We start from the raw sequence: 16888 nt of genomic DNA on the forward strand, positions 1-16888 counted from the left end.
AGCTGGTCAGTAAGGGAGCCAGAATTAGAATCTGCACCTTCTAGGATACAGGAGTACTGATGCATAGGGGCACTTGTACCCCAATGTTTATAGCAGCACTCTCAACGATAGCCAAATTATGGAAAGAGCCTAAATGTCCAACAACTGATGAATGGATAAAGAAATTGTGGTTTATATACACAATGGAGTACTACGTGGCAATGAGAAAGAATGAGTGTTATGCTAAGTGAAACAAGCCATACAGAGAAAGACAGATACCATATGGTTTCACTCTTATGTGGATCCTGAGAAACTTAACAGAAACCCATGGGGGAGGGGAAGAAAAAAAAAAAGAGGTTAGAGTGGAAGAGAGCCAAAGCATAAGAGACTCTTAAAAACTGAGAACAAACTGAGGGCTGATGGGGGGTGGGAGGGAGGGGAGGGTGGGTGATGAGTATTGAGGAGGACACCTTTTGGGATGAACACTGGGTGTTGTATGGAAACCAATTTGACAATAAACTTCATATATTGAAAAAAAAAAGAATCTGCACCTTCTAAGGCCCAGTTTAGAGCTCTTACCACCCCATAAAAATATCCATTTAACCACGATCCAAATTACCATAAAGGAGTTCAACAGAGATCCCCAAACTTAGGAGAGACCAGCCAGCTGCCTAGGAATGAACTGGAGAGTTGATTAAATATACTGATTTCTGGATTCCATGGCAGGAAATTATATTCCCCAGAAGCTCCCTCAAATGAGTCCGATGTACAGCCAAGTTCAGAAATCACTGGCCCAGATTATACAAGACACAACAACAAAGAAACCAGCAGAATTCTATTAAAAAAAATGCAAGTCATTCTCCTTACTCTATGAAAAAACAACATGAAATATGCAATTATAAAGCTCAAAATAGCTTCTTCAGAAAAAAAAAAAATGATTCATACTTCTAAAGATGCTCAGGCCACAGCTGCAATCTGTTCTCGTGGCCAAACCCTTGGAAAGCCGAATTAAGGGAAGCCACATTGGGCCTGATTGCTGGGATCCAAAGCTGTGTCCTGCTCCCTAGAGGCAGGGGAATGACCACACTCCAGGGAAGCACACAGGCAGCTGGCATTAGTCTCCAAGGAGCTGACAGCTTACTTCCTAGCCCCCAGCAGCCATCCCAGGAAACCTGGCTCCCTTCAGGTTCTAGCTGCTACGTGCACCTGCTTAGGCAACAGGCATCTTTGGAGGAGCAGTCCACTGGCTTCTCTGCATCCTCATTCTGGACTGGTTAAAATTTGTCCCATTTCCCACATCCAGGGGGTGGGTAGGAAAGAAGCAGCAATGGAGAGCTGTCTGGAGGCAGTTGGGAATACAATAAATTAGGAAGTCACACAGCTGTGTGTTCTGAAACACAAGATTGAAAATAGAAAATTTTTTCCTCTTTGGGGAACATACTGTAGTGTTGATATTTTCTAATTCAAATTTGGACTCAGTAGGCCTTCTCACTAAATTATCCTGAGGAGGAAGAGAAGGGGGAGGAATGAGGAGGCACCCCTTTGTAGAACTCATTCTTACTTTATTAGAAAATTTTAAAAGGATGGTGTTTGAGAAGTTTCAGGGTAAAACAGAAAGTTCATAAAACATTTAGTGATGGCTGAAAAATATTTTTGGAACTAACCCTCAAGCAAATAGAAAGCTACTCCATTCATGAAATAAATACTTATTAACTGCAGACTGAATATAAATCCCTGGACTACAGGGTGAGATGGGAGATGAATTCACTCTGAGTCTAGTGCTCAAGGAGCTTACAGTCTGTGAGGAAGACAAGACATTTTAAAAACATGAAAGCAGTGGTTTGCAGCATTGCGCAATAGTTCCAAGTAAAGGGAACAACATTATCCCACAAAAGGGAACTGTACCTAATGCCTGTGTGGCCTCAATCTACTTAACCTCTCCCAGAGTCCCAGGCACTTCGTTTGTAAATGGAGATGTTGAAAGGGTTGACAGAGTATTGCCTTCAGTATTGCCTGCCATGTAGAAAGCATCTAATAAATAAATAAATTGGTCATTTTCGTTTTAAAAAAATAAATTCTTTCTACTGATCTTTAAATCAGCAAGTGGTTTTGTTTTGTTTTGTTTTGTTTTGTTTTGTTTTGTTTTGAGAGAGGGAGACAATCTTAATTAAGGAGGTTCCATACTATGGGGCTCAACCCCACGATCCTGAGATCCCAAGACCCTGAGATCACAACCTGGGCCAAAATCAAGAGTCAGACACTCAGCCAACTGAGCCACCCAGGTGTCCCTAAATCAGCAAGTGGTTTTTGACTGAAGTTCAAGTGCTCAGGGCTGAGAGACTCCATTGGCATCTACCCTGTTATGTATTCCAACAGCCAGGAAAATCTCTCCATCCAAAGGCCTGAGGTTAAGGATGAGAGGCTGTAAAAGGCATCTCGACCTGTCTGTCCTCTGCTACTCTCTCAACCTCTGGGGACTCCCTCAGGGGAAAACACCTCTGCGGGAAGTGAGTTAAAGACCAAAGCTGTGAGCATTGCTTCTCGGTTTTGTGTGTATTTGTGTTTGATTTACTATTGTATGTTTTGATTTTAAAAACCTTACAGAATAGAAATTCACCATCATGTCAGTGCAGTCCCGCATCCTGATTGCTGTTATTTTAATTCCTTTCTCTTTGGGGTCGACTTTACTCTACTTTACCATCTGTTGGCATCTTTCTGCATTCTGCTTACACTTTCTCATTTCATGCTCATTACTTACTATTCTACTTTTATAGCATGCTGGGACCTTTATGCTCATGGCCTGGTACATCTCAATCTTATGATAAGTGCTGAGGAGGCTGATTAGATTATTGCTTCGGATAAAGAAGAGCCTGTGGGTCCAAGTCCAGGGTGTGGAGCTAGCGAGAGACGGTGTTACACCTTACATTTCTGAAGTGAGATTAGTAACTTTAATACTAGACTGATTTCACAGATGAGGAGCGAAGGTGCTGTTCATACTAATGGCATCTTTCATCTATTGGGATCCTGTTACTCTAATGTGTTTCTTTTTTTTAACTGACGAGTTGGGAGATCATAACCTGAGCTGAAGTCAGATGTTCAACTGACTGAGCCACTCAGGTGCCCCAAAAGGAAATGTATTTTTATGTCCATTCACTTACTGCTGACCACATCAGTCCTTCCTTACCAATTTCCCTCCTTATTCTTCCAAATGAACCCTACAGTCATTTTGTAGAGTTCTCATCCCAGTTTCTGTTAGTACGTTGGAATGATATGTGAGCCTACGCTGATTTGGAGGAGCTCACATCTTTATTGCAATATTAATGTTTTCCTACCAGGGATAAAACCTTTGCTTATTTATTAATTTACAACTTATATATCTTAGTGAAGTCTTATAGTTTTCTTCACACAAGTCCAAGATATTTTCTGTTAGTGTTATTCTGAGGTAGTTTACATTTGTATTGCCACAATTAAAAAGAACGCTTTTTATCCATTTTATGATTAACTAATGACTGCTGACATATGGAACTGCTACCAATTTTTGTTACCCACCGTGTAGCTACATGAATTCTAACAGCTTGTTCTTTGCTTCTTCAGGGATTTCTGGATAGTTTTATTGTCTATAATTTAAAATACTTTGTTTCTATCAATGAACTATACCTCTATTTATGTCTTCCAGATCAAGGAGAGATACAACTGGTGAATGTTAGCACTCCATAGCACCCTACTTTTAGTTCCAGTTTTTAATGGGAAAGCTGTTTTGTTATCACCATTTTAAATATATGTTGGCTTGCTGCTTTACAGGAGCTTAGAAAAAAAAAATAATGCTAAGAAGTTGTCTATTCCATCATCATTAACAAATGATATTAAATGTTATCAAATACTATTTTAGCCTTAACTGAAATTAGCATTTGGGTTTACACACTGAGCTTCTTCATGTGAGATGTGTACTCATGTGTTTTCTTTATTTTATTATTTTTAATGTTTATTCATTCTTGAGAGAGAGAGACAGGGAGAGCATGAGTGGGGGAGGAGTAGAGAGAGGGGGAGACACAAAACTGGAAGTAGGCTCTGAGCCCCGAGCTGTCAGCACAGAGTCCAACATGGGGCTCGAACTCACAAACTGTGAGATCATGACCTGAGCAGAAGTTGGATGCATAACCGACTGAGCCACCCTGGCATCCCACATCTGTTTTCTATTACTGAGCTCCTCCTGCTTCCCTGAGACAAATCTTTGAGCCAAATTCAAAGTCTACCACTAGTAAATACTAAGGCCTTTATAACATGCTCTTTGCAAACATTCATAATCCATTTTAATTATAATTTTTACTTGCCTTTGCTTTTACCACTTATTTATTTTGAAATTATCTTTATACTTTACTATAAACTACCTCAATTTTTAGGAATTAAAGGAAAAAAAGTATTAGTAAACAGAAGAAAGTATAACAGAGAGGCACCAGTAAAGTGCTATGGGAGTTTCCAGGAGAATGTGGTGCCCTCCCCAGCAGAGAGTCAGGAGGAATCAGAATGGTCACTCAATCCCGATGTTGTACATGAGCCTGGTAGACAAGTATTTCTAAGGTGGGAGGGAAGACAGTGGGCATCTGTGTTCTTTCAACATGTCTGTGTCTGTCTCTCTTCATTATGAGGTTGGGCAAACCTACCAGGCTCACCCCTCAATCTATAACCTAAGAGACAACAGAAATGGATGCTGATTGTTTCCAGCTACATATCTTCTCAGAAATAAACCAAAAAAGAGCAAGCCCTAAAAATGCCTATGATGAATATAAGTTATTTTCATCCATTTAGAATTGGGATGTGCTTGAGATAGTCTTTTAAACTACCGAGTTTAATTTCTCGCAGCAATCTCTTCCGAAGGAGGTAAGAACTACCTTGAGATTTTAGAAGTACCCACAAGTACTGCCTCCTGAAACACCAGCAAGTAACCACAGAACTTCAGGTTCTAAGGCAGCCACTAAATGCACAGAGTTGACTTTGCTACAGGAGGAGCCACACCTCGGTGTCTCTAAATCTGCATATTTCTGTTGTTGTCTCCTTCACCAATAGGGTATTTCACATTTAGCAAAAAATGTGAAACTTTTGGCACTTTACATTTAGCAAAACACTTTAACCTATATTTCTTCATCTAGTTCTGAGATGAGAATAATGATGATGGCAGTGGTGGTGGTGGTGATGATAATGATGATGATGAGAGTTTTCCCAGGTTACAAATGGGAGACAAAGGAGCAAGATGGCTGACCATCTTGACAAAATCCCTTACTTGTATCAGCTGCGCCAATTGCCACGTGCTTCTGATTCTGAATCAAGAATCTTATGCAAGATTCTTGAATACAAGAATCTCTGAATACAAGAATCTTACATTAAATCCTCCTGCCTTGCAATAATGCTATTACAAATCCTGAGATCAGTTCTATAATTATTGTAAACAACTACTCTCGACTGACTCTTATACGTTCTCCTTTGACATTTTTAATTTGGGCCAAAAGTAGATAAAACTTTCTAAATGAAGGGCTCAGGCCTTGAACATTTAGTGTATTTATTTTTGTTTGTTTTTACGTTAAGCTGCAGGTATCATATGAAAGCAGAAATAGAAAAATGAAGATTCAAGACAGAGTCAAGGTCTGAGAAGCTTCAACTTTCCAGGGAGCTTAGGAATAAGCTAGTATTAAGAGGGCTAAAGAAAGTCCCTTAAGAGGCTTAATTGTTAAAAAACTACTTTTCTTGAGTTTTCTTTAGCCAGAATGTTCTAAGAATCAAAGTGATGGATGGTACTTCTCAAAGTACGAAAACACCAATGTCCCAGAGTTAAGTGTCTATTCTAATTGCTGCTGTACTCCAAAGAGTCCTTCAGATTGCTCATCTGTGTTATTTTTACTTGCTAAAGCAGAGGTGTCTGGGTGATGAATTATACAAGGTGCTTCACTCAGCACCACTGGTGTGTTGTAATAAATATCGTCACTGAAAGACAAAGTAAGGAGATGCTGAATATTTCCATAGCATGTGATGTACATTTCGTTCTTGTTTTTTCAAAGCAGAGAAGCAGTTATTAAGTTTTAATCTAATTATATATGGTCACATAGGTGAAGATGGAAAAACTATTTCAGGGAAATATGAGAACCTGAATCACAAATGTATGTGTCCATTCTGCCCTTCAAAATACACCTGAGAATAACCCACATACAAAAGCATAATTGAGGAGGTGAAAAATATACATTTGCTGAAAGGAAAGTAAGGTAGTGGAGCCCTAGCATCTTAGTGATGAAAAATGAAATACATTATAATCAAACCTCAATTACCATTTTCCCACAACCTTTGATATTGCTACATTAAAAAAAATACTAATGCATTCCCCAATTCCCAGTAAAGGCAAAATGACAGAGGGCTGTAATCTGACTTCAATTTGTTATAGTTTTTTGCAGCAGTAAGGAAAATGCAGAGGAGAGTTTTGAAAGTAAAGAGACAGAATTAAGGGTTGCAAGTAGCTATTTTCCCTATTTTCTTTAGCTATCTATCATCCTGTGGTCATATACTCAAGGAAGGCTGGCTTCATACCCTGTCTCAGGAGCACCTAATGATTGTTCCTGTTCCCCTTATCAGTGACTCGGGTAGGTGAGAGTTTGCTGAAGAACTTTTGGAAACATTTCCACAAGTCTAAAAGAGACTCACTAGAAGAGACAGCTTCTTTTCCCCTGGACCATGTGACGGCAGCTGCCATTTTGCTACCTGCCTAAAGACAAATTTTATACATCAAGGATGACAGAACCAAAAGGTAGAAGAACCTGGGTCCTTGATGAGATTACTGAACAGTTAACCATCTCTAGGACTTACTCAACTCTGCAATTATGATACTCAATACAGGTTCTTCTTTGAGTTGGGATTTCTAATACTTGAAGCTGAAAAGCCTCCTCACTGCTATACTAGCTGGGCTGAAGTTACCTTGTCCCTGATACTGGCCCTGTACTCACAAGTTCTTGTCACAGCCAGAAGACAAAATCTAATCCTAGAATCTGATGCCTAGGACTAGGGCATTTTTTTCTGATTAAAAATCCTTCTATCGGTTCTCACTGCCTACATGGTAAAGTCCAAGCTCTTCTGCATGGCAAATCTTTATGATCTAACTCTTGCTTTTTCCGTCAGCATCTCCTCCGTTTGCTTGCTCCCTCAAGGCCCCCCGCCCTGCCTTAGCCATATAGAACTAGAATTCTCCGACCCTCCAAGTCTTTTCACCTACATCTCACTGCCTGGAATTTTTAACAGCTGCTGCCCACCATACACACACCTGTGCTTACCTGGGTATTCCCATCTCTGTGATTCCACATACTCAAGTATCTCCTTTTCTGTGTCAAACCTCCCAAGATTCTCCCTTCCTTAGCCTGTCTAGCTTCCTATGGACAGAAAGAACGAACCACTGCCTCCTAGTGATATTAGTGTAACTTAAATGTAATGTTCTAAATGACAATGTGTTTTCTAATTATTTGTTTATATGAAGGACTCCCCAGTCAGAATGTAGGCTGCTTGAGAATGGAGTGTGTGCTCTATGTCCATGTCATCAGGGATTAGATCCTGTATAGAGAAGAAGCCCTGTGTATCATGAATGAATGAATGAATGAATGGGAGACAGAAAGAAATATCCTAGCCCTACTTGATATTGGAATATAACTGGATCAGGGGCTACATATCCCAAAGATAAGTAATTAACCTATTGTGTAAAACTCAAGGTTTCCTTGTATCTCTCAACAACTTACTGTTTTGGGGGACAGTGCTATAATAACACAACAGTTACCATTTTTTAGCCCCAGTTAAGAGCTAGGTATCTGCCTAAGGACTTCACATCTATAGCAAATATCTTTGTATTTGTCTGTGAGATGACTCCCTTCTTCTGTTAGCGTACCACCTCCCACTTCCCCACACCCTTACCCACTGCACACACACAAATACACCTCTTCTTCTCAAGACTTGCTCTTCACTCTACTCCAGTCCTGTTCTTCTAACTGGAACTGTCAATTATACAACCCAGCCCAATGGGGATCTGTGGCCACCTCCGGGTCCATTGGTATTCTTCTTTGTGATTTTTAAGATTGAAACTAAGGGAAAACAAGTGTGTTGCTCTCAAAAGTGACTCATGAACAAGCAGGTTACAAAGAATAATTTTAGACAGAATGTGAAGAGTGAAGAAACAAGAGTCATTGTTCCAGATTCTGGTTCCAGCTATTACTTAAGTCAGAGCATTCTCCTTCTGTCACTTAACCTGCAGTCTGCTTATGGAAAGTTGAGATTCTATCACCTGCAAAAAAATCATCTACCTTGCAACTAAAGCAGCGCCCATTATTTTATTTAATCTTCCCAACAACTAACTGTGTGCAGCAGGTATTGCTTTATTTTAGATAAGGAATCTGAAGCTCAGAACAGAGGAAGAAACATGCCCAAGGCGTGCAACTAGTAGCAGAGCTGTAATTCAAAGATGGGTCATCCAGATGCCAAAATGCAACCATTCTACTTTTCTGCTTCTTTCTGTACTATTCTTTGGGCTTCCTGAGCACTGATTTGAGCCCAGTGACCCCAGACAATACGCAGTGAGTCTATGTCTTCTCTTCATTAATAAACATAGATGCTATTGATCTTGATTAACTACTGGGGGTGTTATGGGGCTTCAACTAAATAACCCTGATAAAGTGCTTTAAGCATATAAATGATCAGATATTGGTTTTTATACCACACTATTAAACATTCACCTCTTGCAATGTTAATAATTGGGAAGCAGAAACATAGTGCTTTTTAAAAAGCAATCTTAAAAAACTGCATAAATACTTGGTATCACTAATTTAATTGAATATTAGCATGTTTGCTTTGGACATCAAAATATAACCAGTATTTCAGAAGTGGATTTCATCAAAGACCGTAGTTAAATCAAAAAACAAAGCGTTTGTAGAAAATTGAATCTTTCTACTCTTGTATATGTCTTTTTTCTCAATCAGTTAGATTTTTAAGTGGAACTTCTTTGATCTCTGCACTTGCTTATAGATCTAGTACAACCATGATCTTCCAGATCAATTATTAACACAAATATGAGAAGAACCATGAACTTAGAAACAGAGAAAAGCAGACACATTGAAACCAAAGGAAGATGGATTTGTATGTGAAACTAATTTTCCCCAGAAGAAAAACAGATATTTCCCTCAACATCAGGGTGCACTCAGATTTGTTTTCCATATTAGCAACTTATTTACTATGGCAATGGGCAAAAGGCAATCCATTAAAAAGCAATTTTCCTCTTACCAAAGGGTGTTTCATCATTTGATGTCTAGCACTCAATCAGAATGTAGGAATCCTTTAATATTTTATGAGCAGAAAACATCTCATTTGGGCATGGAGACTTCAGAAATGTGGAGTCCTCCATAAGCCTTGCAAAACGTCCAGAACGACCTTTGCAGGGCAAGCAATAGGCCAACCTAAAACCTCAAACTATCAGAACATTGGCAAATTCTACTTTAGAATAGACAATGGGCATTTAAAATAAATATGCAATCATTTATAACTAAGAATAGAAGATATCAGTCCCAAGAATTTCTCAAGCGCAAGCTTCTGGAGGACAGGGATCATAAGTGGCTCACCTTTGTATCTGCAGTGTTCAATCACAGTTCTTGGCACATTGTAAGTAATCAATAGATTTTGATTAAACAGATGAATAAATGCATCTGTCATCTTGGATGAAAGGAGCTTGCCATTGGTATACCAGGCCCTAGGTAACCTAGTCCAACTTTGCTGCAGAGATGGGCCAGACCAGGTACTAAATGAGTCATTGCAGAAGGCTGGAACCTTCTCTGCAGTGGAAGGTGAGATATGGAATAATGTACAGTGCAAGAGCAGCACCTGGAACACCCCCAGGGATCCTCAAGGTATTTACCTTCATCCCCACTCTTTATCTCAGTCCCTAGGAATGGAGTTCTGTCCTAGTTCCTGGCTTGATGTCAGGTCCTCAAAAGTCTTGCAGAGCTGCCCTGCACCAGCCAGAGGTCAGTCCCTAGTCTGTGTCTCTACCCCTGGCTCCACCCCCACCGCAAAGCACAGAGCTGACACTCACCTGAGCAGAACCGTCTGCTCAGACTCCTGCCACCATGGTCCCCCGCTGCTGCCCGCCAAATAGAGTCACACTGACATGGATGAAAGTCCAAATCAGATCCATATTTGCCCACACACAGTCTAGAACCTGGCCATCTTTTCCAAGTTGGTCTCCCTAGGCTGAATACGCTCTATTCCCAGTGTACCTCTCTGTGCCCAGGCCAAAATGAACACAACTACTCAAATCATCACCCCAAATACTACCAATCTACTTCTGGGGAAAATGTGGAGGTGTAAGAGCATGGTGAAGTTTGTGAGGACATTACCCAAGGCCATGAGGATCCTAAGTGGCAGAGACAGAACCCAGCTCCCCTTCACTCCCAGCATCCTCCCTCCCTCGGCTCCTCTGTATCTCTGTTCTGTGTCAACTTTTAGCACGATAGATATGGGTCAGTTGTCAAAGAAGAAGAGCAGAGGCTGGATATAGTAGTGAAGCACAGAAGAATACACTCTATACACTTTCTACAGCCATGAAGGTAAGAACTGGCCAAAGTAGGCCATAGGGAAAGGGGCAATGTGGGGTGATAACCTAGACAAAGCAAACACCAACGAGACAGAGCATGACTGTTGTCCAGTTTCTGAAAATCTTAGCGGGTCTTGCAATGCTTCTTAGCAAGTGACTTCCTGCAGCACCCCCCATAAAATTGCGATAAACATGAAACAGTTACCGCTGTCAGGATGAGGAATTCAGTAGGATCTGCTTGACTCAGGACTTTAATCCTTCAACTGAATAAACAGTAAGCTAGGCAGCAGACATAAATCTCAACAAGTTAGTCTGATGGAGAGTAGGAAGGATAACTCGGGTCAAGGATCCAGGTAAATAGGGGCGCCTGGGTGGCTCAGTTGGTTAAACATCCGACTCTTGGTTTCGGCTCAGGTCGTGATCTCGCGTTTCTTGAGTGCTAGTCCTACATCAGGCTCTGTGCTGACAGCACGAACCTGCTTGGGATTGTCTCTCCCTCTCTCTCTGCCCCTCCCCCCTCTGAAAATAAATAAATAAACTTTAAAACAAAAAAAGGATCCAGGTAAACTGAAATGTTAACCTTGGTGAACAGTGAACCTGAGCAGAGTGACACAGAAATCTCTCGGTCAGGCTACTACTCTTCTAATGCACAGATGACCTAGTTTGGGCTCATAAGTAAAGAACTTTCATGGCAGTTTCATGTCAATTTCAGCCTCTTTCCCCCATCCACTCACACTGGAGGATGACAATATTTGCTGTGCTTGGTCGAACAGACTTAAATTCCTCATTTTTCCTCCCTAAGCTCTCAATTTTCTAGTTTACCTGAATAGTACCTATAGTCGGTTTTTACAATGTAAATAAAGCATAACCTCCTTTCCAATTTAATCATTGGATTCCTTTCCATTAATCATCTCAGACCATTATTTTAAACTCTCAAGCAGGTAACTGAATATTTATGCTTTCACAACAAATACCAAACATCCAACATTCCTCTGGTATAAACAGTCTTCTCTGGCGCCCATGTTATTAAGCCTACAAGGGAAGATTTATATGTGTGTCAGCTCTAGAGATATTGGAGGGAATGGAACTCAGCCACTTTAAGGAGGCTAAATGTTGACAATGACTGCAAGCCAGGTTAAATCAGACTCATCTTAACAGGTTAAACCCAAATTACACCAGTGAGCAAAAGGCAGGAAAATTATCATACCTGCTTTTTCTGGGTGTCCTCTCCTAAATTTTGTAATATAAATAAGAAAAAAAGCAATGAGCATATCTCTGACCACATTTGTCATGATCAGCTACCCATTTTCTTCTATAATTCCTTCTCTCTTAGAGAAAATATTCTAAACAAGTGAGATATTGGGAGAAGAGGATTTTATTAAAGTGTTCAATTTTTCTTTACAGAGAAAAATTGTTTCAAAAGAAAGAAAAGAAAATAATCTACTGGTAGGTTAAAAACCAGAATTTTAAAAAGGAAATCCATAGATCTTTTTCCTTAACAGATTACTAAATGCAGGACTATTTTAATATATACTCATTCAATAACATTTGAAATTCAGCCATCATACCTGCAAATTTTTCTACTTGTAGATAACAATAATGTGTATTTCCAAGACAGACACGCAGAAATACATGCACTGGAAGCCTGAGCCAAAGAATGCTGGGTCCACAGGGATGCCCATGCACCGCTGGCAGCACCTTGGGAATTCTTTGCGTAGGTCCAGGCACAACCCTGGAAGTGGGGTCCCTGCCAAGCATCATGCGCATGTGGGAAACAAGTGTTACTTACGCAGCTCGCCCACTTTCAAGATCTCACACAGCATCTTGGTCAGCTCTATGCTGCTGCGGCCAAAGGGACATTCATGCTTATCCTCCCGGCTACTGTTCTCAAGCACAATCTGCAAGTGGAAAGGGAACAGGTAAGTAAGGGAAGCCAGTTTGTAGAAAATGTTGAAATGGTGGCTCTAAGATGGGGCACCTGGGTGGCTCAGTTGAGTAAGCATCCAACTTCAGTTCAGGTTCGCGACTATGAGCCCCGTGTTGGGCTCTATGCTGAGGCTCAGAGCCTAGAGCCTGCTTCAGATTCTGTGTCTCCCTCTGTCTCTGCCCCTCCCCTGTTTGCACTCTTGGTCTATCTCTCTCTCAAAAATAAAAAATAAACATTAAAAAAAAAACTGAAAAATAATGTTGGCTCTGTGGTAACAGAAACAGATCCACCCCAGATTGCCAAACAAAGGGTTGGGGCCAAAACACAATTGTACTCTAAGCATATACTCAGTATATAGTGCCTAAAACTCACATGGTTTCCAAATCTCCTAAAACTTTCCACCCCGTCAGAGCAGATTTTGCTTGCTGGTTTCCACTTGCACAGAAGTGCCTATGGATGGAGAGGTTTTCAAAACAGGACAAGAAAGACCTTTTACTGAAGTGATAAGAACCATGCTCTCTCCCCTTAGTCTTCCCTTTCCTGGTGAATAGCAGCTCTTCTGGGCCTTCAACTCCTACATTTTATTATTTTTTAAAAAATTTTTAAGTTTATTTATTTATTTTGAGAGAGAGAGAGAGAGAGAGAAACACCAGTGGGAGGGGCCAGAGAGAGGGGAACAAAGGATCCAAAGTAGGCTCTGTGTTGATAGCAGAGAGCCTGACACAGGACTCGAACCCATGAGACATGAGGTCATGACCTGAGCCAAAGTCTAATACTTAACCAACCGAGCCACCCAGGCACCCTTTAACTCCCCATATCTGCCCACAGAGGTTCTCATGTTCTTACAGGATCTCACCCCCCATATTAGTTGACTGAAGCATGCCTAAGGGACATGTGACACAAAAGGAACCAACCAGAGCTTGTCCCTGAGACTTATCATACAAAAGGGGAAAAAAACTGGCCCAACTGTGCTGACAGTCCACAACGTATGTGAGCACAGGAGCTACCTGAATGCGAACCTGTAATAAAAAAAATTTGGCGGCGGGGTGGCACCTGGGCAGCTCAGTCGGTTAGGCATCTGACTTCGGCTCAGGTCATGATCTCGCAATTTGTGGGCGCAAGCCCTGCATCAGACTCTGTGCTGACAGCTCAGAGCCTGGAGCCTGCTTCGGAGTCTGTGTCTCCCTCTCTCTCTGCCCCTCCCCGACTCTGTCTCTCAAAAAATAAATAAATGTTACAAAATTTTTTTTTAAAGAAAAGCAAACACAAATGCAAAGGAAAGCAGAGAGGAAAGGCCATAGGAGAGCCTTGGGAACCTTTGCTCCTGCAGAAAAGCTGATTCCCTGTCCTTACAGTTTATTTGCTCAAAACTTCCTCTGAAAACTCTTTGGTTGGTCTAATAATTCTCCTCTATCCTTAAGATACTTTGAAATGTTCCTACCATAATTAAGGGAGTGTGTATACAGGGATTGGACAAAAGTAAAAACAAAGCAAGAAAACTCTATTTCAAAGTCACTAAACTTCAAATTCATGTGTCAACAAAAGGAATAACCACTTTATCCATCTCTGGAACCATCTCAGATATAGTTGCCTGGTACCTCCTCAAGAGCTACACGACATCCTGAGTAGGTGGGTGTCTCCCAGTCTACATCAACGCTGTGCACCGACCTATGTTGTTTTACCCCTTAGGCCACAAAATCTTCAGTGGCAGAAATAGTGTTTTATTCATTCAATCAATAATGGTAATTATCGACTAGGAAGAAGCCCCGCAAAGTAGAGAACAAGATAGACCAGGGCTCCGACCTCATTGAACATTCATTCTAATTGAGGAAGACAGATAAAAACAATAGGTAATTAGTTTATCACAAGTGTTATGGGAAAAAAAAAATAACTGGTTGAGGTGTTAAAGAGCAATGGGGAAGGCCTGCAGAGGAGAGTTTAGATAACTGAGTGACTGCTGGGAATTGGGGATGAGAAAGAGCTGCCAAGTCGAGGTCTGGGAGGAAGAATATCCCAGGTGTAGGTATCAAGGACAGTGCCCCTGAGTAGATGAGTAGGATGTGTTTGGGACAGGCCAGCAGACTGCCTGGTCTATAATGGGTAGGGGTCTGGGCTTGCCCAAAGAAGCATTTGGGGTTCCAGGAGCTGGAGAGGGGGAAAACAAACCTGGGGAGCATAGAGGTGAGCCAAGACCTCTGCCCCAGGGCTGGGTGGGGTGTCACTCCAAGATCCTGAGATGCTAATCACAAGGTTTAGGCAGACGAGTGACATGGTCTGATTTGTTTGGAAAAGATCTGAGTGCAGAGAAGGGATAAGAGGGAGTAAGAAAGAAAGGGGGGCCTGGGCAGCATCCCTGGCAGAGATTAGGGCAGCTCAGACTGAGTGTGCATGGGACACCCGGCATGTGATCATAGAAAGGTAAGGAGAGGCAGACAAGGAATGAAGAGGACAAGGAGGGGAAGGCTTTTAGGAAAGTGAGATAAAAGAAAGAATATTTGAAAGGATGGAAGAAGAAAGGAGAGAAGAAAAGGGGGAAGAAAGAAAAGTAAGTGAAATTGCTATCTTATTGATATGGACAGGGTTCCAAACAGCAAAGTGATGTGAGGGAGTTCAATATCAGGTGCATTGCTTAGAACCAAAGGAGTAGGATTTTAACAAGAATGTGCTCCGATTATTTTCTGCACAGACACCAAAACACACATATATACGCCTCTTATTATACGCACCGACAGTACCCCACTAACAAATCAACTGTTTGGGGAGATTCCTACCAGGACTGCCTTAAAACCCAACCATAGTCACAACATAGTCTGTGTCTTCAATCTCCTCCTGCATTTGTTGTGCCACAAGCAGTTCTCACAGCCTTCACCATTATCGCTTTACCCCCCTCACGATTGTCCAAGAAGTTGATGAACCGTACTGTTTACTGAGGCTTTTCAACCATTTGGAACATATGCTCACATAAATAATTATGTACTGAATATCATCATGAGCATAACCTTTATTGTCCTTGAGATTTATGACAAAAATTCTTCCTTGCAGTGTCTTTAGGGAAACACATGTTATGAGTTGATTGTTTTTTCTCTGAGAAAGCTGAACGTAAACTCCAACTAAATCCCTTCTGCAGTCAAGCAAGGAAGGACGGGTGCTCGAGTCTTTGAAAGGCTCATTCCCTCTTCACAATCTCTTCTCCACAATCTGCTGAGCACAAAGACTCGTTAGTTTAATCCTGAATCACCCTTCTCCTTTTAGAGGAATTCATTCTAGTTCTAACCAGGAATTCCAAGTCAGCGAAGCAGGAGGGGAGAACAACTAAATTCCCATCAATCAGTAAATCTTTCTCTTTTAAAAATGTTGTATCTGGGACGGCTATACATATATTAAGGAGCAAATCCAAACCTCCTGATGATGGGGGAATTAATGGAAACAACAGAGCAAGAAGAAGACAGAACATAAAGAAAAGACAGAAGACAGGTAGTTTTCAGCCAGTCCCAGCTCCCACTGAGGAGATCCCCCTGCATTTCACATTAACATTCTATTAACATTTCATGAGCACATCAATATTTAATGAGGATGTGATCTGCATACACCGGAGATAGAATTACTGCAGCCAATAAATGTTCCGGAAACATTTCCAAGGCACTGTTTATTAGCAGGCACTAAATTAAGGAGTAATTTAAGTAATCAATATGTAAATCAGCTTTGAGAAGCCCTTCTCTTTATTCTTTAATGTACCATCCATCTTATCATATTTACCCACCTAAAGAAAAATAAACCTCCTTCTGGAGTGGTTTCTTTAGACAAGGCAGACAGTAATTTTTAAAGTTACCTGTGTGCTTTTTAGGGTCAATATTCCGACGGAAATATTCAGAGAAGTCTATGATCGTGAATGTTACTAATAATAGATTACTAGACAGTAACTTAAAAAAAAAAAAACATTTGGGGCGCCTGGGTGGCTCAGTTGGCTAAGCATCCAACAACTTTGGCTCAGGTCATGATTTTGCAGTTTAGGAGTTTGAGCCCTGCATCGGGCTCTGTGTTGACAGCTCAGAGCCTGGAGCCTGCTTCAGTCTGCCCCTCCCCTGCTTGTGCCCTCTCTTTCTCTCTCTCTCTCAAAAATAAATAAACATTAAAAAAATTAAAAAATAAAATAAATTAAAATAAAAACATTTAACTTTCTGTTCTACCTATGTTCAGCATTCTGGTATTAACCATGCTCACCTAAGACATCATTTTGAAAAGTTCCATTTGGAAATATCAAGGTCTATTTTCCATGTTTATGTTTTCCTCACTCTAGTTTTAAGAGCAAACATACTGGAACAGAAGCCATGATAGATGAAGCACAAAAACCTGTTATTATCACTCATCATAGAATACATCAT

The 16888-nt window shown here is 40.9% G+C and overlaps 1 protein-coding gene across 6 annotated transcripts in view; it reads right to left on the bottom strand.

Annotated features, from left to right (window-relative positions):
• Positions 1-16888, bottom strand: part of ELMO1 (engulfment and cell motility 1) — a 534040-nt gene that overhangs the window by 228600 nt on the left and 288552 nt on the right. For all 6 annotated transcript variants that reach the window (XR_008420442.1, XM_019418107.2, XM_019418110.2 and 3 more), the window contains one exon: positions 12369-12477. Coding sequence is in view for 5 of the 6 variants with exons in the window: in XM_019418107.2 (XP_019273652.1) it covers positions 12369-12477 (109 nt within the window). In the remaining variant the exon portion in view is untranslated. The remainder of the gene's footprint in view (positions 1-12368; positions 12478-16888) is intronic.

The sequence above is a fragment of the Panthera pardus genome, unplaced genomic scaffold (genome assembly GCF_024362965.1).
Source record: "Panthera pardus isolate Hobbes unplaced genomic scaffold, ASM2436296v1 HiC_scaffold_8, whole genome shotgun sequence".
Lineage (NCBI taxonomy): Eukaryota > Metazoa > Chordata > Mammalia > Carnivora > Felidae > Panthera > Panthera pardus.